The 25,355-nt window shown below is 37.9% G+C and overlaps 1 protein-coding gene across 1 annotated transcript in view; it reads right to left on the bottom strand.

Annotated features, from left to right (window-relative positions):
- LOC124605524 (fatty acid synthase-like) overlaps positions 1–25,355 on the bottom strand; it is a 135,820-nt gene that overhangs the window by 27,353 nt on the left and 83,112 nt on the right. Inside the window, exon 12 of the mRNA XM_047137268.1 lies at positions 18,735–19,005. Within this exon, the coding sequence (XP_046993224.1) occupies positions 18,735–19,005 (271 nt within the window). The remainder of the gene's footprint in view (positions 1–18,734; positions 19,006–25,355) is intronic.

The following is a 25,355-nucleotide window of genomic DNA, read 5'->3' as shown; positions in this document are numbered from 1 at the left end:
AAATATGTTCCCAAGTATTCACCCTCTGCAGGTCTCGGATTAGTGTCTCGAGTTCCGGGAACAGCTTATGTCGTGGGAGTTGGTCTCCGGTGCTGGTACGCAATTGTAGTCACTTCCAAACACCAGATGGTCATGGTGGCCTTGGAATAGTGGGGATATGTCTTCTGCAAAGTATTGTGAATGTTCATGACGCATGTCTGTCCTGGAAGGTGCGTAGGTATTGATAAGGTGGACACCCAGTACTGTGAGTGCCATTCCTCTCGCCCCAGGCAGAAAGAGGATATCGTCCACCACTATCCCTTCCCAAAGAAGTACAGCGACGCCGCTGCCTGTGGGGGAAGCTGGAGAGATGCAAGCGTCATAACCGGACATGCCTGGGAAGTCGTCGACGTACACCTCCTGGAGGGGCTATATTGATGGAAGCAGAATTCAGCATATCCAGAAGCAAGGATAACTTCATGCATCCATATAGTGTTGATGTTTATAGCTGCAACACAATAAGTTTTAGGTCTATCCATAGCACCCGTGTTTGCCCTCAAACTCTTGTAAGGGGTGTGTGCACATGACGTCAAGCTGTCTCATCGCTGACACTGTTGGTGAATAAGGGTGATCAGTGGTGGGGCAAATTCCCTTGTGTGTTGTCCAACATGATGAGCAAGGAGTTTTCCTCACCATCGTCCACCCAGTCGCCATGAGATATCATCGGCTGTTGGAGGCTGTTGGTGGTTGGTGGAGCACTCGGCACAGACTCCTTCAGTGCTACTAGCTGGTAATCAGCAGTGGTTGTCTGCATATGCTCCTGCTGTTCTGTGGGGTGGGGGGACTGAAGCCATCACCATGGCAATCAGCTGGATGGGATGTTACTGTGGCCTCTGTACCACTGGTACCGTTGTTGGATTGTACACAGTCCATGTCAGACGTTTGATGCAAGCATTCATCCGATGGAGCATGCCGCCGTCTCTTGTGTTTCTGCAGGGAACACTGTTTATGGATGTGTGTTTCAGTATTCGAATGTGGGTGGATCTCTTCAGCTGCTCTGGTGCCTGGAAGAAAAGCCACTGTTGACACAACCCGTGGGTCAATGTCCCTCCTGTCATCTGTGCTTTCTTGCAAGGTTGGTCGGTGATCGTCCTCAGGACGGGGCGCCATGGTAGAGGCTGGATCCGGTATTGCAGAATCTATCATGGCCTTGTTATCGGGGGTGGCTAAATGTTATCGGGGGTGGCTATCAGATGAATGTGGTCGATATGGGAAAGGGTGGCCGCCCGTGCAATCCTGGCATAATTGAGAGGATAGGTCTTCACTATAGAAGGAGTATAGATTCACCTATCGGGATCTGAGCAAGCCACCTTCAGAGACAATCTGGCCTGACATGTCCTTCCTGGCCACAACCAGAGCAATTGCATGGCTGTCCATCATACATAATAATCACCCTAAATCCGCCGATGACAAGATAGGATGGTACATGTTTTGACAGTTCAATTTTGATCTGTTGTACCTGTTAAAAACCTGGTACATTGTATAGGTGGTCCATTTTTTGGTCATGTGGCTGACCACTCTGCCGTAAGGCTGGAAAGCTGTGGTGACTTGTATCGTACAGAGGCCAAGCCTCGTGTGATCAGTAGAGACTGTCCCAATATGACCATCAGAATGTTTGAATTTAAGATCATTTGCATGTGTGCGCATGATTCTGTTGCACACCTTGCCACTTACTAACAAGACGTAGACAACACTGCTTGTGATACAGAGATGGATACCAATTATGTCCTGTGGTTCAATTTTAACGTCGTCATGTAGAAAACATTCCACTTCAAAAGCTCATGGCTGTGCATGATCGGGCTGAAAACTGATCTTGATGGTGGTTTGTCTGTATGAATGTGCCATATTACATATTTAGTGATGGACTCCAAACTAATGATGACGAAGTAGTAAACAACTTCGGGCACTCACGACTGTGCGGATGGGACGTAAACAGGACGTCCTTGCCGCAGCACTGCGGAAAGCAGACTGGATTCGAACATGTGACCTCTGCATCTTCAGTCGGATGCACTATCCATTGTGCCACCAAATGCCTGTTCTGAGCAAAAGTGCATGTTCTGAGGAAAATCTCTGCTGAGTGTCTTCTACGGAGGAAATCAGCACTAAATTTTACCAAGAATAATTTTATTATGCTTTGGGTTGTAGCTCATGACTGACAGTTGACAATCTAGTCATAATATATGGACCCATTTGCAAAAGTTCTACTAGTCCTTAGTTTTGAGCAAGTTTAATGAAGTTGCAGGGAGCAACGAAAAGAATGTCCGTCATAGCGCATATCGCCGCTCTAAATGGATGGAGCATAAACGTTTCAGCTTTTGTAAGGCTTCCACTATCAGTGACCACAAAATTCATTTCTATTGTTACTTAAATGTTGTAATTGTGTTTCTGCAGAAGAAGTATGTAATGCTCCTACAACACACGTATGGCTTCAGCTTACTCCTACAGAGTGTATACGCGGACAAGGAAATAAAATTCCCAGATTTCCTGGGCACAAATAGAATTTTCTGGAGTTACGTGACTGTATACTTTCCCTTCGAACCATAAAACTTATCAATCCTTTGAATGGTTAAGGTTTTATACATCGGTGCAGAACTCCCAGCACTTTAGAAAACAAAAAACGGCAAAAAATTAGTTTTGGAAAGATCTGTGACGTGCAGCCACATGTACCCTGCATATTTTCATATTATGATATGCTGCACATTCCATATTATTAAAGTATAAATTTAATTCCTCCAAAAACAGCACATCAGTTTTCGAAGCATTGAAATCGAGATTGCGACACACTTTTATAAGCTAATCATAGCTCGTGTCACATGATCTCACCAGGTGATGACAGCAAGTATTCATAGCATACAACACATGATGTAATCAGCCAGAAGCAACATCACTGTTAAGTAGCGTGAATGCACAAATAGGAAAAGTTAATAATTTAAATTAATATAAGTAGCGCAGCTACAAGCAAAGCTAAACTTTCACATATGATATTCGCCTCAAAGATTAATAAGCTACAAGAGAAGCTAAGCTTTTACATTTGATACTGGTCTTTTTTGCATGTGTTACACTTTAAGATACATCACACAAAAGTGCCAGTAAAATTTTAAATGACAACATAAATGTATGGTCTTTTGGGCTCAAAATTCTTCTACGTGGCTGGTCCTCAAAGTATTAAATTTTAAATGAAAGGCAAACGCTCTGTGATTTAAGAAATTCATCACACATGCTCACACATAACATAATTCATCTTGCGTAAAAGGAAATCTACTTTGAAAGTAACGCTTTTCAAACCACCATTCGCAATATTTTCCTGCAATGTGTTAGAAATAATTTCGTTTCAGCCGTTACTATTGCATGCCAGAAAACATGTGTTACTGTGTGTGCACAGCTACATTGGCATAGGAAGCCTGTATGTTCAAACATATGAAGCATTAATATCGTACATTACACCATAAAATAAACAGGACATAAGAGGATACTGCAAGATCATCGAAAACCATACTTAAATGCAAGAGCATCAAAAACCATACTTAAATGCATAATTTGGTTTAAAGTGTGAATTCATATATAAACCTCATAGTAAGCTTTTCCATGTAGTTTTCAGGACATAAATTTTCTTAGAGTTCCAGTACTGTATTACCTGATGTTTGGTTCTTTAACATGGCATAATGCTATACATGCCAGAGGATGAGAATGTGCAGTTGAAATTCAGTGAACAGTTAAAACTAGGCAGTAGTGTGGAACGAAACACTTCATTTCAAATAAATTGACTGCCTCAGTGGAAAAGATTAACAAAAGCCAAATTTCTTTACCATCTCAGATCTTTAGATCTGTGCCTCAGGACTAAAGTAGGGTTTCATACAGAGGACATGGTGATCGTCTTGTGTGTTTTGTACTTTTGACGAAGGGTCATAATCCTCAACTTAGTGTATGATGTCTGACACAAAGGATACGAGTCAGGCCAGTGTAGCGTTTTATTAAATATTCTGGTAATCCCTCTTTCTGCACAGATGTACAAATCCATAAACAAGCCTCCTGGGCTCTGTCTCACTAGCTTGTGCTTGGCATTATAGTGCTCTCAGTTTGTCTTCTGGACATCCCAGGAGCTAGCTGTTTTGCTTCCTTGTCATCCTACAGTCATCCTGAGTATTATCTGTTTAAAATAGGAAAAGCATATCCACTGTCATTTTGGCTTTGCGACTGTGAATTAGACAGAATAACATGAAGCCTATAGTGTCTTGCTTCTCAGTGTTATATGCAAAGGTCACAATGTGCAGTTTTGTGTCCCAATCTCTCTGTTTACCGTCAGCATACATCAAGAGCACATCTGCCAAAATGCATTTAAAGCATTCTGTGAAACCTTTCATCTGCAGGTAGTTGGCATTTGTCAGTCTGTGGATGGTGCAACATGAAATTCCCTCTGATATTAGTTTCACCTGGGAAACTTCTCCATTATCAGACGTCATCACACAAGCTGCTCCGTGCTTCAAAATAATGTCTTACAAGAAACCTTTCAATTTCCAGAACATCAGCTGTCAGCAAAGCTTTGGTAACAGTATAGCAAGTAAGGAAGTCTATGACAACAATGATTTCCAGTTGTTGACTTAAGAAAAACCCCCAATAGGATGATTCCAATTTGGTGGAATGGTGCTGTTGCACACAGAATTAGTATTAAATGCTTTAGAAATAATTGCAGCATATGCTACCATCACTGGAATTCCTTGCAGCAGCTCACATAGCATTTAATGTATCAGCAGAGACCTGTCCAGTGATCTGATCTGCATCTGATTCGGTCTAGAGTCTTCATGAATCCCAGGTGACCAGATATTGGAGCATCATGGAAATACTTCAAGATAGCTGGCCGTAAATGAACTGGGAAGACTAGCAACCATTTCCGCACCATCATATCATAGTTCCTCATGTACACTGTTCCATTTATTAATTGAAATCCTCCTGTGGTCATTTCTTCCTTCTTCAAGGCTTCTATGGTTTTTAGTAATGCTGGAACATTCTTCTGTTCAGCTGGCATGTCTTATAATGCAGTAATGACTGAGATTTCATCCACGCTGTTGTGTTCTGCCAAAAGATTCCCTAAAAAGCAGTTGACTTCTTTGTGTTTGCATCTGCTTTTGTGTACCGCTGTGACATCCTCCTGAAGCCTCAGTGCTCATCTCACCAGATGACCTGACAGATCTTTCAGGGCAGTTCATCTTGAATATGGAAGAGTACTTTGAAGCATACACAATCACTTTTACAGTACATGCCTGAATTTCCACTAGAAGTGCACCTGTTTCATAACCAATAGTACTGATATGAAGTTCTGTCTCAGAATTCTCATCGTACAATGGTAGGACTGGGGAAGATGTTAGAGCCTCCATAAGGACAAAGTAATGTCTTTCTGATATCTTTTTCCAGGAAAATTTCTCATCTTCCTGTAGTAGTTCTTGCAAGGAACATGTCTTAGTACACAAGTCCTTTACACATTTCTGGTAGTACATGCACATTCCAAGAAAATTTTTCACATCACAAATGTGCTAAGGAGATGGAAACACTATGACTGCTCTTATTTTCTCTGAATTGGGATGGACTCCATTGTCATTAACTAGGTGCCCAAAATTTTTATTTGTTGGTTGATGAAGAAGCACTTTTTCATATTCAGGCCACTTGGTCTGTCCTTTCTCCATTCTGGTGTTGAAAATATGCAAAATCTGGCACAGGAGGGTTAACACTCACTGATGTTTTACCTCAGTCAGGCTAGATCCTGTTGAGAGTTTGAGAGTAACTTCTTCCACTACTGATGTCTGTAGTGGTAATGGAGAATGATTCTTCATCAGTGGCACTAAGCTGCCCATCCTGGACTGGTTTTGCTGTTCCTGCACATATATCTTTATGGATGAGTGGTGACTCCTGGACCACCTGGCTGCAGAGCTACATAGATTTGTTTTGTGAGCCTGAGAAACTTTTTGCAATTGCCAAAACATTCATAGTTCAACTGAGCATCTAGACTGATGATGGCAGAGTAACAAGATCTTTAACAGCAAACTACTGCCCAGAGCGAACTTTGTTTGGTACACATGTTGGAATATCTTTGTCAATCTGGAGTTCCGATCTTAAACAGTCTTAGACTGCATGTGAGGCCTGCAAGAAGTCCCACCTGAGGAAGGTCAGTGTTCTGTCATTGATAGTTATTCTTCTAATACATGTTTGTGTCAGTTGGACATATTTCCCATTTGCAACCTTCAGCATGATTACTTTCATATTGCAGAACATAGTCTTCTTCAGCTAGTGATAGCAAGTATTCAACATTACAGAACAAGATGCACCTGAGTCGACTTGTGCCCAGATTGGTTGGTCGCCAGTGATGACTTCGATGAGGTTTCCTGATGTCTTGTTAACTATTGCCCATGGAGGATTTCAATCTGTGATGACCTAACCTCCATAGAGGCATTTAGTTTTCCTGACATTGGCAACTAGGCACGAGGCTGGTACCTCTGCACAGTGACCAGGAACGGCTACAGCACGCTGAGGAGTGATCTTGTCCAGGGTCTGGCAACAGGCTTTCATCCCATAGGTCAACCAGAATCATTTGCAATTGACTGGCTTGTATAGGACTTTTGTGGTGATTAACGTCTTGTGGCGTACTATTGATTGAACACTCCATTTTTTTCCTCTGCAATAGCATACATCATGCCAAGGCTATTGACAGAGGAACATATCAGCATGTTGTTCTCCATCCTCCAAATATCTGTTCCTTTGTGAAGTGTTATGCTTGGTGGAGAAGGTGGATGTGCATGTTTGTTGGATTCTGGGTTGTCTGATGGCTGCCAGCGTAAGTCTGAGTTCCAAATTCCATTCTTCATAGTGCACTTAACTGGTGGTAGGAATGATAATGATCAGTACACCTCTCTTTCAACATTCTCTATTTGTTCCTGACATAGGGAGTTGCCATTCATGGCTTGCATATCTTTTTACTCAGTCTGACATTTCTGGCTGCCATAAACTGCTACATCTCTTATCTTAGTACATGGCTTACAAGAAAGGCAAGATCATGCTGTTCTTCCACAGCTGCTATAAGGACCACATTTGGGAGTTGCCCTTATATCTTTTACCAGAAGAGACTGGTACATGACTTCTGCAAATCCTTTCATCAAATGTGAGATTTTGTTGGTTTCTGTCATATTTGGATTCACAATGTGGCATAGTGCCAAAACACTCTATATGCAAGAATTGTGTTGTTTTCCCCATGATGTTGGTTCCTGTTCTTCAATCATTTGTCTGCTAAGCATACTTCCTACTGATTGTCACCAAATGTTTTCTTTAGTTCTACCTGGTATTTGTTCTACCTAATGAGCTTCTCTTCATTGTTCTCATGCCAACTAACTGGGCTTTGCTGTCCAAACAAAAGTACTCATTTGTTAGGCAAGTCACGCCATCCCACCTGATTTAAATGGCAATGCAGTCAAATCTTTTCAGCTGTTTTGTCGGGTCCTGACCACTGTTTCTAAAAAACACAGATGGACACCTGATGTGTAACTGATTTACTGCTGTTTTGGAATCCACTGACCTCCTGAATATGTGGACCTTAATAGCACAGTACTGCTTGTACTCCAGTTCCTCCACATTCAGGTGAAGACTTTAACACTGGCTAACTAGAACCTTGCTGCTGCTGCAGATGTTTTTTACTATCTGGTGTCTACATCAAAATCACATCATAACCACAATCAAGTCCTAATCAGAAAACAAGTTCATCAATGAAACATGACACTCAGCACTGAAAGCATATTTATAACATATAGCAATGTACAGAGAGAACAGGATTGCCTCCCTGGAGAGAGAGAGTTCTACTACTTATGCAACAAATTTTCCAGAATATGCAAGCATCACAAACATAAGAAATTTGGAGAACCATCTAGAAATGATTAATACTAAATATGAAATTTCTAATGATATTTAGATATGAACTGGGAAACTGCAGCGCGCCACCCATCCATAGTAAATGCTACTCTACACAATGCATGCAGTACAGTGCGTGGCAATAGAATATTACTTTTTTTGTAATTGTACACTTCTGAACATTTAAAGCAAATTGTCAATCTTGTGCACTATTTTGAAATCTTATCAATATCCAGTTGAATACATATGCAACTTTTTCAGAGCAAACTTCATTATGGGTGAAAGTGTCAAGTTCACAAAGTGCTGTGAGGTTGCTACTAATATTGTCTCAAAGCTAGTTTCATGCAGCATGAACAGTTAGGATCCCAAAATACTTCCCTGGGGCACACCTGAATTTACTTTTACATCTGTTAACTCTTTTAACACTAGCACTCCCCAAGTCCCATTAACAAGTCTATATTAGATGATGATAAATAGCTACATCTTCATAAGTCTGATGTTTTATTACTTTTAATTTAATTGGATGCATAATAAATCTATTCGCCAACTGGCACCAGAACACACACATAAAAGATGGTTGTAATTAGGAAGATCATCTTTCCTTCTCACCCTGTGCGGTAAGTCTCTCCTGATCCACAGTTCTGGGTGATTTTCCTGAAATCTACCCCTTTTCCTAGAACTCTCCAGTCCTTTTCTTTCACCCCACTTCCTTCCCCTTCAACCCTTCTGCCTGAGGAAGGAGACACTGGCTCCAAAAGCTTGCCTAATTACAATCCTCTTTTATGTGTGTGTTCTGCTGCCACTTGGTGAGTAGATTTCTTTTATCTATCCAATTAAATTAATTTGTCAAAAATTAATTGTTTTCATTGTTATGTTTTATTATTTTTGCCACATCTGACCAGTACAAGTTCCTTTATTCCTTTTCATATATTTTCATTATTTCTACGAAATTTTCTGCATCTTGCCTTCATTTTTATCCAAAAAAATAAAATTTCATTCATTATATGTTGTTATACTTTAATTACAGCATGTCCAACACTGTATTCTTCCTATCAGGAAAACCTCAATCCAATCACAAATTTCACTTGATATCTCATATGATCATACTTTCAATAATAAACATAGATGTGGTCCTAAAGCTTTTCGGAAATCAGGAAGTACTGCATCTGTATAACTGCCTCGATCTATGGCATTCAGTGTCTCAAGTGATAAACATGTAAGTAAGGTTTCACATGATCAATGTTTTCAGAATCCATGTGGTCAGCATGGAGGAGGTCATTTTGCTTTAGATAGCTCAATGCATTTGAGTAAAGAATTTTTATGTAGGTGCTACACAAATGGATATCAAAGACATTGGATGGTAGTTTTGCTGATCATGTCTGCTGTCCTTCTGTCACATGGGTGTGACCTGTACTTTCTTTTAAGTACTGGGAAAGGTTATTGTCCAAGGGATCTACAATGAAATGTGGTTAAAAAGGGGCCTAACTCGGTATTGAAACTGGTATCGATTCCATCAGGCCCTCGATTGTTGTTCAATATTAACGATTTCATCTGTTTGTCACTGCTAAAGACACTAATACAACTCATCTTTCACAAAACCAATAGAAATCCTTGTCATATGTAAAGACTGTTTGAGGCCCCAAAGTTAGTGTCCAGTCCCTAGAAAATGAGACAGGAACTGAAACTAAGGATAGCAAAGCAAAAGCTAAACTGGCTAAATTTGTTTTCAAACCCAAGAGAATTGTCCCCATTTAATTGTCATACCACTGAAAAGATGAGCAGTGTTAGTGTTAGTGGTGTTGAGAAACAGCTGAGATCATTAAAATGGAACAAAGCTCCAAGGCCTGATGGAATCCCTATCAGATTCTGTACTGAATTTGTGGCTGAATTATTCACTCTTCTAACTATAATATATCATAGATTCCATGAATAAAAAACCGTGCCTAGTTTATGGAGAAAAGCAAAGGTCACATGCACCTACAAGAAGCGTAGTAGAGGCGATCCACAAAATTACTATCCAAAATCCTTGACATCGGTTTGTTGTAGAATCTTAGAACATATTCTGAGCTCACACATCATAAGGATTTTGAACAGAATGACTTCCTCAATTCCAACCAGCATAGATTCCAAAAACATTGATCACATAAAATCCAAGTCACTTTTGTCACCTGATGTTTTGAAAGCTTTGCATTGAGGCAGTCAGGTAGATACAGTATTTCTTGATTTCCAAAAAGCATTTGACTCAGTACCACACCTATGCTTATAGTCAAAAGTATGATAAGTATGGTCCTATGAGCTATTAAGTGAAATTTGTGACTGCACTGAGGACTTTTTGCTAGGGAGAATGCAACATGTTATTTTGGATGAAGATGTAGAAGTAACTTCAGTTGTGTCACATAGGGAAGTGTGTTGGGACCTTTGCTGTTCATTTTGTATATCAATGAACTTGCAGAAAATATTAATAGTGACCTCAGGCTTTTTGCAGATGATGCAGTTATCTATAATGAAGTATTGTCTGAAAGAAACTGCATAAATATTCAGTCAGATCTCGATAAGGTTTCAAAGTGGTGCAAAGATTGGCAACTTCCTTTAAACGTTAATAAATATAAAACTGTGCACTTCACAAAATGAAAAAACACAGTACCCTATGACTATAATATCAATGATTTACTGCTGTAATCGGACAGCTATACAAATATCTAGGCATAACACTTTGCAGGGATATGGAATGACCACATACGTTCAGTCAAGGGTAAAGGAGGTGGTAGACTTCAGTTTATTGGTAGAATACTAGGGAAGTGCAATCAGTCTACGAAGGAGATTGCTTACAAGTCACTCATGGGATTGGTTTTAGAATATTGCTCAAATGTGTGGAACCCATACCAAATAGGACTAACAGGGGATATTGAATGTATACACAGAAGGGCAGCATGAATGGTCACAGGTTTGTCTGATCCATGGGAAAGTGTCTCAGGGATACTGGGGACATTGAACTGGCAGAATATTGAAGATAGATGTAAAATATCCAGAGAAAGGCTACTAACAAAGTTTCAAGAACTGATTTTAAATGATGACTCTCGGAATATACTAGGACCCCTTTGTATTGCTTATAAAGGGATCATGAGGATAAGATTGCAATAATTACAACACACACAGAGGCATTGATACACAGAGGCAGTCATCTATCAGAGTACAGATGTGGATGTAGATCTTTGCAGTGGTGCAAAAATTGAATGAAGCAATATCACTGGATTGTCCTTTGTAAAGGAACATTTGAAAATAAGAGTTCAGCATTTCTGCTTTTGTTTTACTACACCCAATTTCAGTTCTACACTCATTCATGAGTATCTGAACACTAACTTTGGTGCCGCTAATTGGGTTTACATATAACCAGAATTTCTTTGGGTTTTCTGAGATTGATTGATAATATTCTGCTAAGGAAGTTGTTGAAGGCTTCACACATTGCCCTCTTGACAGTTAAACATGTTTCATTCAGTATTTCTCTATCTGTAGGCCTATGCTTTGTTTTACACCTATTAACCATAGTCTTCATTTCTAAAGATGTTTCTTTGCAGTGACTGTATGAGGTGTGATTAAAAAGTAAAGGGACAGTTTGTTTTTCTTATTCATCAACATCAACTTTGACCTCTTCAATGCAATCCCCCCCCCCCCCCCCCCCCCCAGATATAGTACACTTGTGCCAGCACTTTTCCCAATTTCAGAAGCACTCTGGAACTCACTTTTCATTGTGGTGTTCAGCTTTTTCAGAGATTCTGTTTTTATGTCATCAATGGTGGCCAAAGCTGGTGGCTGGTGGCTGAAGAAACATAATGATTTTGTTTTTTGCCAAAAAATCATGAACAAGTACTGAGGAGTGAACAGAAACATTATCATGATGCCATTTCCATGAGCAGTTTAATCAAAATTCTTGTTATTTTCTTTGGGCTGCTTGATGCAAATGGTGCATAGCTTCTAGTTAATATTCCTTATTGACCACACAACCATAAGGCACTATCCCATTTTAATCAAAGAAAACAGTGAGAAGAACCTTCACATGTGATCAAACTTGTTGAATTTTTTTCTTGACTCTTCAGGCAGTTTCCACTGGGACGAATGGACTTTGGTTTCAACATCATACCAGTATACCCACATTTCTTCACCTTTTTTAAACTTCTTTAGAAGTTCTGGATCACTGTTAACTTCATTCAACAATTCGTTTGTGATTTCTACATGACAATGTTTTTGGTCAGAATTTAACAATTTTGGGACAAATTTTACTGATACATGTTTCATGCCCAAAATATCCCAAAACTTTGCTTGGCCTGAGACAAAGGATATGTTGACATTATCAGCAATATCTCTGATGGGGATTTTTCAGAACCATTTTCTTTACTTCTTCCACATTGTCATCAGTAATTGATGTGCTATGGCACCCAGGGTGGTTGCCTTCTTCAACATGTTCTCAACCATATTTGAAATGTTTATACTGCTTGCAAACTCTTGTCTTACTTATAGCCTAGATTTTCCAAAAGCCACTGTCAATATTTTGAATGTTGTGCTCCACTTTATTCCATTTTTCAAGCAGAATTTTTACTCACAGTAGATTTACCAAGAGCCACAGTCAACATTTCAAATGGGGGCTGCATTTTATTCCATTCTCTACAGAAAATTTAATGCAAGTTCTTTGATCCATCTTCTTTGAAAGTAAAAATTTGGCTAGCACTCAAAAACACATGTAACCTTTTTGATTGTCAACAATAAACTGAATATTAAAAACAGTTGAAAATCCAAACATACACCAGGAACATGTTGACCAACAGGATAAAAACAGCTTTTTTGAAAGTAAAATGTATAAAGCCTGTGAAATCAAAAAAATTCCAATACTGTCTGATTACACCTCGTATACCATGGAGGGTCCATCACACCATGAACTATTCTGCTATCAATCAATCAAGTGCAAAGTCACCAGTGTCATCAAAAACAGAAGCAGTAGCCCATCCCTCATGCAACAGAAAAGTAGCTCAGCATTTTTTTTTTATGGTGAGTCAGGTAAGAGTAAAGCAGTCAAAGCTAAGTGAAATGTCTCTCTCGTGTATCCAAAACGAGCCTCCAGTGCTCCAAGTAGAACTAACAACTAGAGTATCAAGAGGAAAGGTCCCAAACAAATATCATACAAATGCAATGTTGGACAAGACTCAAGCATTGTCTGTGTTTCATCAAAATATAAGAGGCTTGAAGAATAAGACAGACCAACTGCTAATACATTTAAAAGGTGAAGAATATGGAAGTGAACCTGATGTACTGTATTTCTCAGAACATCAAGTTATGAACAGAATCCAAATGTCACAGACTGAAAACTTTTGTTTAGCTGCTCATCACTGTAGATCCAGTATGGGAAAGTGTGGAGTTGCAATATTTGTCACAAATAATGTAGTGTATAAATATCTAGATTTAAGCAAATACTAAGCTGAACACCACTCAGGGGTGTGTGGTGTCAATATAACACCAGATAATGCAACAGTTATTGTGCTGTCAATTTACAGGGTACCTGCTTTCTGAGACTTATTGAATCACTCTTATTCCACTTGTCTATAAAAACTAAATCATTCATTATAATGGGTGACTTTACTATGAACTTTTTGACACACTATAGAAATGGAATAGACCTTGAACATCTGATGTGCTCGTGCTTTTACTTAGTATCAATGGTATACATTTCAACAAGAGTACCACACAGTTCTAGTACACTAATAGATAACACATTTATAGATAAGGACATATTTGATAATTTAGCTGTGAAAAATATTACAAATTGCCTCTCTGATTATGATGCACAGTTCCTTACCATAAACACAAGGAGAAGTTAATTTCATTTAGAAAAACATGAGGATTATAAACAGACACACCATGGAAAACTTAAATCATCATCTATAGCTTGTGACCTGGTCCCCTGTATATGATGCTGTTAATGTTGATGATCCCAATATGGTTAGGCATTACAAACTGTACGATACAATTCTTAACAAGATGTTATCAGCATTGAAGAACATGTTCTTGAAGGCAGAAACTGGTAACTCAAGCAATAAAGTAAAAACTATCTTGAATTTTGTAAAGAAGGGGAGAGGGAAAAATGCACTTTACATTGAAAATGTCTAAATACAGACTAGAGGATCATCTTGTTAGTTATCCAAAAATTGTTCCCGATATATTCAACAAACATTTTTAGCACAACAAATAGGACTGCATGACTCCATAAATCAAGCCATGAATTTATGCATGCTGAGTGCAACAGATCCAAATAACAACAGCCACTATTCTGGAAACTGAAAAGTAAAATCCCTGCTGGATGTGACAACAACTCTAGCAGATTTTTAAAATCTTGCTGCAGCTATGTAAGTAAAATCCTTGACACATTTTTTATGCATCACTTAAACAAGGAATAGTTCATGAAGGACTTAACCCATTACTGGCCAAAACTCTATCAGATCATTTTTTGCAAACTTTTATACATGAATACGTTGCATTGAGTGATTAATTGAATAAAAAGTTGTTTTGAAAATTTTCAGTTTATTAGAACAAAAACTATAGACTGTCCTATTTTTGGGACATTGGCCAAATGTGCTATCCAGATTCACAACCTTATTCTCCATGCATAATATTGTAAGAAACAACACAAACAAGAAATAAAGAATGTTTTAAAATTATTGAATGTCTATTCAGTATGAAATGAAGCAAAACACTTGTCGTGTACACCAACATTGCACCTATCACAAATTTTTGTTGTTTTTTTCTTGTAGTAAGCACATCTCTTCTGTGTTTTACTTGGCACAATGAAATAATTTCCAAGATCTAGTCGTACATCTGTGCTCACCCGTCCTCCCATCAATTTGCTTCCTTGTGGTCCTCTGCGTTTTGGTACTGATCCTGTTTTCTTTCATGGGTAAAACATCACTATTCTCCGTCGGACATCCAAAAGTGAGAGCTTCTCATTAGAGTAAGCAATTTGTAATGACGCCATATGTTTACTACGCAGACATCTATCATATGTGTGGATAATGGCCACCACCATTTCTTTGACCTTATCCTCGTCCTATAAAGTGATATCTGCTTGTCCAGTAGCTCTACGCCACCCATATGGGCACATCAACAATAAATGATAGTGTAACATGCCATTGTCCCATTATTGGGACGCATAAAATATATCGATATTTCACTTACTTAAAAAAATCTGAAGTATACATAATCTTACACGGACATCCATATGTTCTTAACAAACATGCCCAGACAACTAAATCACAGCTTATTGTCATCCAGGAACTACCAGCAGACATACAGTGCTGCCAAGTGCGAGAACAAAAAATCGGGAAGTTTATAATTTTCCTGGCATGAAGTACTTAGAAAAAAGTTATTTATTTTACATTTACAGGCATTATAGCAGTTAGTTGAACCTACAGGTGCAACAATAAAGGCTAAAAGCTCCATTGCTTACATAGAAATAAGTAAAATATACGTGTCCCAAAAAAGGGACAATGGCCAGTAATGGGTTAAGTATGCAATTGTAAAACCTTTGTATAAGAAGGGAGATAAGATGAATATTGCAAAATATTGGTCAGTCTCTCTACTGACAAGGTTTTCCAAGATTTCAGAGTAACTAGTGCATGTAAGTATTGTTACGCACCGTAGTGAGCATAATATCAACAGTAAAAGTCAGTTTGGATTTCAGAATGGGTTTTCAACAGAAGGTGCAATATCTGCATTTGCTGCCAATATTTTGGAGCCCATCAACAAAAGTATTAAGATAGTTAGAATATTTTGTAACCTAACAATATTCAAGGAAGACAGTAATAATAATTCACTAAATTACATACCTACATCATTAACATTGATTTGCAGCAGGATTTTGGAACATATACTGTGTTCAAACAAAATGAATTACCCTGAAGGGAATGGTCTATTGACACACAGTTAACACAGATTTAGAAAAATTGTTCTTGTGAAAAACAGCTAGCTGTTTTCTCACATGAAGTTTTTAGTGCTAGTGACACAGGATTTCAAATTGATTCCACATTTCCATATTTGCAGAAGGCTTTTGACATTGTACCTCACAAGCAGCTTGCTGTCAAATTGTGTTGTTATGGAGTACCATCTCATTTATGTAGCTGAATTCATGATTTCATGTCAGAGAGGTCACAGTTCACAGCAGCTAATGGGAAGTCATTGAGTAAAACAGAAATTATTTCTGGTGTTCCACAAGGTAGTGTTATAGGCCCTCTCCTGTTACTTATATATATAAATGATTTAGGAGGCAAACTGAGTAGCAGTCTTAGGTTGTTTGCAGATGATGCTGTCCTTTATCGTTTCATAAAGTCAACAGAAGATCCAAACAAAGTGATATGATTTAGAAAAGATATCTGTATGTTGCAAAAAACTGCAATAAGGAAAAGTGTGAGGTCATCTGTATGGATGTTATAAGGAATCTGTTAAACTTTGGTTACACAAGAAATCAGTCAAATATAAAGGCTGTAATTCAACTAAATACCTAGGAATTACTGTTATAAACAACTTAAATTGGAAAGAATACACAGAAAATGTTGTGGTGAAGGTGAACTAAGGACTGAGTTTTATTGTCAAAATGCTTAAAAGATGCAACAGATCTACTAAAGAGACTGCCTACACTACACTGGTCCATCATCTTTTGGAGTATTTCTGAGTGGTGTGGGATCCTTACCAGACAGGATTAATGGGGTACATTGAGAAAATCCAGAGAAGAGCAAAATGTTTTGTATTATTGAGTGGTAGGGGAGAGAGTGTCACTGACATGATACGGGATTTGGCGTGGACATAATTAAAATCAAGGCATTTTTTCATTGTGACAGAATCTTCTCATGAAATTTTAATCACCAATTTTCTTCTCTGAATTAAAAAATATTTTGTTGATGCCACCCTACCTAGGGAGATGCTATCATCATAATAAAATAAGGGAAATCAGAACTCACATTGATAGATATAGGTGTTTGTTTCTTCTGCACACTGTTCAAGATTGGAATAACAGAATTATTGTGAAGGTGGTTTGATGAACTCTCTGCCAGGCACTTAGGTGTAATTTGTAGAGTATCCCTGTAGATCTAGATGTGGATGAACAAAAGCATCTGTGTCAGTCACTAATGCCTTTAAACAAATCTCCATACTTAGGTATAAGTGGTGCGCGAGGGAAGTAGCTTGATTCGTATCTTTCAAACAGAAAACAAAAGTTGTACTGCTTAGTTAAGAAAGTATCTCAACATCATCAGAATGGGGTACCATCAATTGTGGAGTGCCTTGAGGCTCAGTTATAGGCCTTTACTTTTTATTAATGTTCTACCACTTTGTACATAACATTGAAAATTCACCATCTTTGCCAATGACACTCTGCTACTTATTAATAATTCATTAGGGAAACTTGAGGTTTCAGCTAATAAGGTTTTCAGGGATATTGTGAACTGGTTTTACATAATGATCATACTGTTAATTACAATAAAACAAACCATATTCAGTTTCACATAACCTCTAAAAATGAAGAACTTGGATAAAACTCGATGACCAGCAGATGCCTATAGTGCATAGTTCAAAATAGCTGGTCTTGCATACAGGTAGCAAACTAAACTGGTCAAATCAAGTTCTGGATCTGTGCAAATGACTGAATTCTGCAACTCACACTGAATGCTTTATTTGCTTTTATAGAAATATGGAAACTATTCAATCTGCTTATTATGATTATTTTCACGCCATTATGGATATGGAATCATATTTGGGGAAATCAGTCACTGGCTAGAAAAGTACTGTATAAACATAAGAATCATGAGTGGAGTCCACCCTAGATCCACATGCAGAGATATTTTTATATAAAACTTGAAATCCTCACAGCCACTGCACAATATATGTTCTCCATGATGTGTTTCATAAGAGAAAAATAACCTTTTTAAACCTAATAGTATGTATCATAGTCATGATACTGGCAGAGGAAGCGATATCTACTCTCGAGAATACAAGACTGAGCATGGTACACAAGGGGGCCATTTCAGTAAAAACTTCCTTCAGTAAAGCTTCCTTCACAAATTAAGTGTTTCTTATGTTACATGTCTTCACAGCATAGATCACCAAAACACAAAATAAATAAAATAAAATGTAACAATATTATGAAAAAGAAAGTTGCTACTCACCATATAGTGGACATGCTGAGTCAAAGATAGGCCTATCTGTGACTCAGCATCTCTGCTGTATGGTGAGTAGCAACTTTCCTTTTCATAATATTGTTGCATTGCATCCTGGATTTTCCACTGTTTGAAATAAATAAAATGACTATTCTTCCAAATCCAAGCCATAGTTCTTAGCTGCAAGTTCCTCTACAGAACTAAGTATTTCAAGTTCCTATTGAGGTATGACACCACTGCCTCTTTATCTAATCTGTTGAACATACAAACTGTGCTGCTTGTTTTAGTTTCCCTTTGCAATTTGGAAATCATTGTAGTTGCAACCATCTCATGGTCACTCATACCAGTTTCAATGTGAACATCCTTAAAGAGGTGATGTCTATTTGTTGTTGCACATACAATAGATTTCCATCATGAGTGGGCTTCTGAGCAATTCCCTTTTTTATTTAATGTTTTGACGTTAAGAGTTTTTTTTACTACCACACCATTAATATCTAAGAAACCTGTATGTGACAAACACAGTAATAATATTGTGTTCTGAACTCACATGTTTGCTGGGATGACACAGAGAAAATACTATACAATGTGCAATATGCGAAAGTAAATTTATTAACTAACCAAGAATTTTAGTAATGTTGGTCAACACGTCAGCACTTCTTTGATGTCCTCTGATGGAAGAACAAGTATTGATGTCATTGCTGATCACCATGCATCTTGCTACACTTGCTTCAGGGTTCAGCATTAGCTTTTCAAGTTCCATCATGCAAGAGGCTATGGTTTGGTGTTTTATTCCATATAGAAATTCAATATCTGCTGCACGTCCAACATCAGCAACTGGTCCCCACTGAATAGATAAGCCAGGGAATCCACATTCTCTGCGGGATTCAACCTAAGTAATGAAACAGTTGTAAAGAATTAAAAATTTGGTGATAATTGTTCACTGAGACATCTTCTATTCCTTTAATGAAATTGATACTGATTATATTTGATTAACATGTAAAAGTCAATGCATTCAATTGGATGCCATAAATATGATCATAAGACACATGAGAGGAAAAGTTATTCAATAGTTTGTAGACTACCAGTCTGGCTCAATGTCAGGTGCATACAGAATAGTTCACATCAGTTACACAAAGCCCTTTTCAACACAGATGGCATTTTAACCCTTCAGGCAGGAACTCAACAGCATGTACAAGGTTCGCACAGGTTCCAGATAACCTAAATACTCACTTTGCTTCATGTCCTCATCATTTTCTCTTTCACTTCCACTGACATGATTGAAGGGAAATTAATGGTTTCAAAATATTTTTTTATTTTCAGTTGCAAAGAGACTTAAAGAATGAGTATCTAGTGTTTTAAGAAATTTCACAAGATGATTAAGAATGTAATATATTAAGCTTCAGCAGGAAAGAAGGTAGACAAATGTATGATTTTTTCACATCACTTTCAAAAATTTGTATAACATGTATCATATATGGTACAAACATTGCAAATATCAAATCAAGTATAATTTTAGAAAGAGTGTTTAATGAAATCATCTTGAACACTAATAAATGGTTCTGATTCAATTCTTTTTATCTAAGCTCTGAAAAGATATAAGGGACATTCAGAAGGTAATGAGCCTGTATGTTAGAAGTACTGACCCTGGCTGTTGAGACACTTGCCCCACTGTGACAGAAAGTGGTGAATGGCTGTCTCATAAAGTTCCCGGGGCTGCGATGTTAACCAGTTCCACACATACAGCTGGACATCGTCGTCCAAGTTGAATAATTTGCCCCTCAGAGCCTTTTTAAGGGGACAAAAAATGGCATAATGATAGGGAGAGAGGTCCGGATCATATGGAGGGTGGCTGAGAACCTCCCATTTGCATTTCTGCAGGAGTGCTGCGATTGTATTGGCCATATGAGGCTTTGCATTGTCATGGAGCAGAATGACCCCACAGGTGAGATTGCCTGGTTGTTTTGATTTGATAGCTTGGCAAAGGTTGGTCAAGGTTTGCACTTTTGTCCTGTGCTGTAGGAAGTGAATCAGAAGGGGGCCATCTTGGTCAAAGAAGAACGTCAGCATAACCTTTTCTGGACTCGTGTGGATGGCGACGTCCAGCTGTACGTGTGGAAATAGTTAACATTGCAACCCCGGGAATTTTATGAGACAGCCGTTCACTGCCTTGTGTTACAGTGGGACAAGGATCTCAACAATACTTCTAACATACAGGTACTGGTTTCTGTAATGATGCTTTCAGCTCGTTTCTTTTTGAATGCCCCTTACACACCATATGCAGCTCAGAACTTGGAAGAGGTTTTGTCCCAGTATATGTCTATAATATGATGACAAGGATATACATGAGACTGAAAGTTTTAACTCTTCGTTACTGTAGTTAGAGAATAAATTCAAATGAGAGGAGCATGCTGCTGAAGCCCCTAAATAAATCTGATGTAATGCAGATGTCAAACATAGCTGATATAAAACTGAAAAAGCTAGCATTCTACACTTACTTTCGTTCTTTAATGTCATATGAGACCAACTCATCAAATTAAGCTAAAGTTTACCAAATCAAGCACTCTACAATGGTCTTTTCAAGGAACTGAGGCTGCTAGTTATTGCTTGCCAATACATTTATACCTTAACGAAGTTTGTCATACTTAGTACATCTCTTTCTTCAAACAAATAGTTCAGTTTACAGAACAAGCACTAGAATTAAGAATAATTTACATAAAAATTTAAAGTCACTTTCATTGGTCCAGAAAAGTGTCCATTATTCAGAAGTACATAGTTTCAATAACTTTCCAGTAGCCATAGAAAGTTTAAACACCGCTGAATATTCATTATCAACTACAACTCATTTGATAGATTTCTTAGTAGAATTAATTGAAGTGTATATATTATTAATAATAACTAAAAACTAACTACCAATATTATTAATAATATCAACTAAATAATATGAGTATTACATAAAATCAGACTCCTGCACATCTTGTTGCATTAATGTGATAAATGTAAATGAGTGTTGTAAACTGCTTTCTGTTTGATGCTGTATGACTTTTATAGCCTATGTATTATCTAATTTACTTCAGTGTTTATATATCTACATGTTAATTGCACATTTGGTGGTATCTTTCAAATAAAAATATGTTACAAATTTTTTGCTTTTTCCACATTCATTAGGATCATTTCACTTAGGATCTGTGGAAGGGTCATTAGGATATATCAATGATAGGGAATGAAAACTCCACTTTGTTAAATTTTACAGGAGACACAAAAATGGTTTCTTAAACAATAAAGTGATACAAATAATGTTCTACATCTGTAACTATACAGTAGATAGCTTCTTATTGAAAAATTAGAAAAATTCATCCACTTTCAACTGTGGATCTCATCACTATGAACCTATGAAATGAAAAGTATACCTGAACTAATCTCTATTTGATAATTGTTCCCATATTCAAATCTTCAACAAATTCCCCACATTATATGGAGAGACAGAAATGTATGTCAGTAGTGTACCATATTATTGAAACCTTCTGCAGGAACTAACTAGAAAATGACTGAAGCTGTTGTTTTTGAGAGGTACATACAGCAGGTGGCTGCCAAATTCATGGTACAGGATCAATGATGACAAGAATACTTTTATTTTAGTCTCATGGTCTGCCTCATTTAATTCAGGATTTTGAGTGACTAGTTGTGATATTGTCCTATTTACTCCAACCCTTTGATTTTTCATTGGATGGAGGCACTTTTGGCTTTTGTCTATGTTGCTGCTGCCTGAGAGGTAAACCTTTTGCCTCTGAATTTGACTGTAGTTTAATTTTGGACAGATTTATCACACAAGATTTTTGAAATTACAAGCTTTTATGTGAATACAGTGTTTTATTCACTCATTCGTTAATGCAATCATTCATGTTGTTCTATAGGTCCCATCATGAAAGACAGCTATCAAGAATGTAGATTAAATCAAAGTATGCATTAACAAACTGCAACAACAATGAAGAACTACTTGTTCTTCCTGAGGTAAAATTAACACCAAAGCTTCTGCTTCCTCAGTTACATTAAACATATGCCGTTTATCTTCTACTGTTAATTTTTACATAAACATGCTGATGCTTGTCGCAAAACAACAGTTGCCTCTGTGCCCTCAAGAATAGATGTCTGTGTACAATGATCATTGTTATTTGACACACAGCTGAGGGAAAACTCCAGTTCTTTAACTTTGATACTCGGATAATATATGGAAGGAGTGACAAATAATGTCTGTTTTTAATTTTAATTTGTAGAGACTCTCAATTTATTTTTTGTACTGGGTGGAAGCATCTTGCAAATCTTTGCACCAGAAAGCAACACCTAATCTCAACCATAGAGTAAAAAGGGGAAGTCTGGATGAAGTATTTCTTCAGGCAGCTATTGTGACTAGGCAACCCATAATTAAATGAAACAGTATTAATGATCAGGAACAAATGTCATTCAGGAAATGTCCTGGAAAGTGGGTATAAGAATTTTAAGAATTTTGAAGAGGCCTCAACAAGATGTGTTGTTATCCACTTTACACCATATTCTTACAGCTCACTTTTTTGAATGAACATCTGCTTTACTTTAGAGGTAGTCCCAGAAGATAATTCTGTATAACTTCGGGGAGTGAAAACATTATGAATAAATAAAACAATGGAAACTCCAGGTAGGAATAACAGCAATGTGGGAAAAGACTGATTGCTACTTACCATTAAGTAGCAATCTATCCTTTCCTACATTATGAATAAATAAGCATCATATTATTACAGTTAACACAGTGAGAAGTTCTTCTAACTGCAAAACTTCCTAAACTGTGCTTTTTGTTTAGAATATCTATCATCAGCATCACTAGAACAGTAACTCTGGATAAATTCTCCCTCTAGACTTTTCATAATAGTGCTCTTCAAATCTGTTCTTCCATGCTGCTCTTGCATATTTTATACTGTCATATAACTACCTTCCAGGTCATTGTCCCACTATTTTCTTATCCCTTGGACACCAAAAAGAACATTCTTGTTATATCCACCATCCCTCATGGTACCCATATGTCCTGCTCGCCTCCACTTCATTTGCATATCGACATAATTTTGCCATCCGCTCTGCTCTGTTCCCTCATCCATTTCTTTGATTTCCTGTCTCTCCTATTACAGCACGCACCTCATCATTGGCCACTGAGCAATACTCAAGTTTTGAGTGGTTTTGCATGAAAAATCCATGTCTCACTGTCAGATGTGCAAGCTGGTAATACATACTGATTGCAGACTTATCTTTCCAGACTCATCAGAAGCTTGATGAAATAAGCAGTGCAATTGATATGCAAGCCAGAGACATAAAAAGCAATCCACCAGGCTGGTAGTCACATACCATTTACTTTTATGTAGTCTAGGTATGTATTTATACATTATATTAGTTGAGGTGTCAGTGGTGTGTGGAATGAAGTCAAGGTTGTGCATTTCATTCAAATTCAATAAATGAACATCTTAACATTATGATATATTGTTATATTACAATGGAAATTAATTATAATATAAACTAAAATATTATTTTTAAGAACTTTTGTGAAGTTACTCTTCAATGGAGGACGAGGAGTTGCCCAACTTAAATTTCTTCAGTTCGGTCTTAAACTTCATCATGCTTCATTGTATATATATTCTGTCATGTTGTTGAATACCAGTGTACTCACACAGCTGACCCTTTTCTTTAATAATATGAGGCCCTTGAAGTTTTTGTAGAGTTTAGTTTTCATCATAGGATTCTACATCTACATATATACTCTGCAAGCCACCATACAAAGCAAGGCGATGGTTACTTTAAACCACAACTAGTCATTCCCTCCTGTTCCACTCGCAGGTAGAGCAAGCAAAAACCAACTGTCTATATGTCTCCTTGACCCGATTTCTCATATCATATCATAGCTTCGAGGTCCCTACACCAAAAGAATGTTGGCGGCAGTGGCAGTTGGATCATTCTGCAGTCAGATTCAAATGCCAGTTCTCCGAACTTTCTCAGAGTGTGCTTCAAAATGGGTGTTTTCTTCCCTCCAGGGATTCCCACTTGAGCTCCCGAATCATATCCATAACACCTGCAAGCTGACTGAACCTACTGGTAACAAATCTAGCAGCTAATCTTTGTGAAATGCTTCAATGTCTTCTTTCAATCCCACCTGTGGATCCCAAACATTCAAGCAGTACTCAAAAATAAGTTGCACCAGCACCCTATATGTGGTCTGCTTTATAGATGAACTACACTTTCCAAAAATTATCCCAATAATAAAATCATATTTCCCTGGGGCAAACACTTTTCATTATATTTTTTAGGAAAAGAAATACCGGTCATAACTATGGCTCAAATGAGAAGATTTTAACCTTACAGAACCTACTAAGGACTAAATTGCACTTAAAGGGCTAAATGGTACAAAAGAAGTAGGGACTAAAACTGACTTCTGCAGAAAAACATGGTTTTTAAATAGATTTTCCAAGGTAAATTAATAATGTGAATTTGCACACATTAAGGAAAAATATAGTAACCACATTTATACACTGTACTGAAATCAAGAATGTGTATAGCACAGTGTTGCTTGTCTTTATAACTCGATAATGAGACACTATTGGTGGCACTTGAGTTAACTTATTTTTGTAGTTCTGAAGGTTTAAGAAATATAGCAGATGATATTTGAGGTGCAGACGCATCTGGAGGAAATACCTTTTTCAGTGGGTACAACACGCATTATTATTTTGTAGGATAACAATATAATGAAAAGGAAAATTGCCACTCGCCATATGGCAGAGATGCTGAGTTTCAGGTAGGCACAACAAAAAGACTGTCACAAATAAATAAAGCTTTTGACCAGTAAGACATTTGGGAAAAAATAGACGGAAACCACACTACAAGCAGCAGCACCAGTGCGTGATGGGTGGCGACTGGGTTGGGGTAAGGAGGAGGCTGGGGTGGGGAGGTCAGTCACTGTCCTCACCCATCCAGCCCCTTCCCTGTTCCCGTTCCAGCACTATACAGTTGGAAATCACACCCTGTCTTTTTACTTCTCTCCTTTTCCACTACTCCCCCCCCTCCCCCCCCCCCTCTCCAAACCTCTCCTGTGCCCACCATCTAACCTGCAACACTACAATGTCCGCCACCCCTGCCATACTATCCCTCCCCCTCTCCACCCCAGCCTGCTCCTTACCCCCACCCAGTCACCACTGCCATCATGCACTGGTGCTGCTGCTCACAGTGTGG

Source organism: Schistocerca americana, chromosome 3, assembly GCF_021461395.2.
Source record: "Schistocerca americana isolate TAMUIC-IGC-003095 chromosome 3, iqSchAmer2.1, whole genome shotgun sequence".
Lineage (NCBI taxonomy): Eukaryota > Metazoa > Arthropoda > Insecta > Orthoptera > Acrididae > Schistocerca > Schistocerca americana.
Note: the sequence above shows the minus strand (reverse complement) of the source record. Positions and strands in the feature narration are given on the sequence as shown.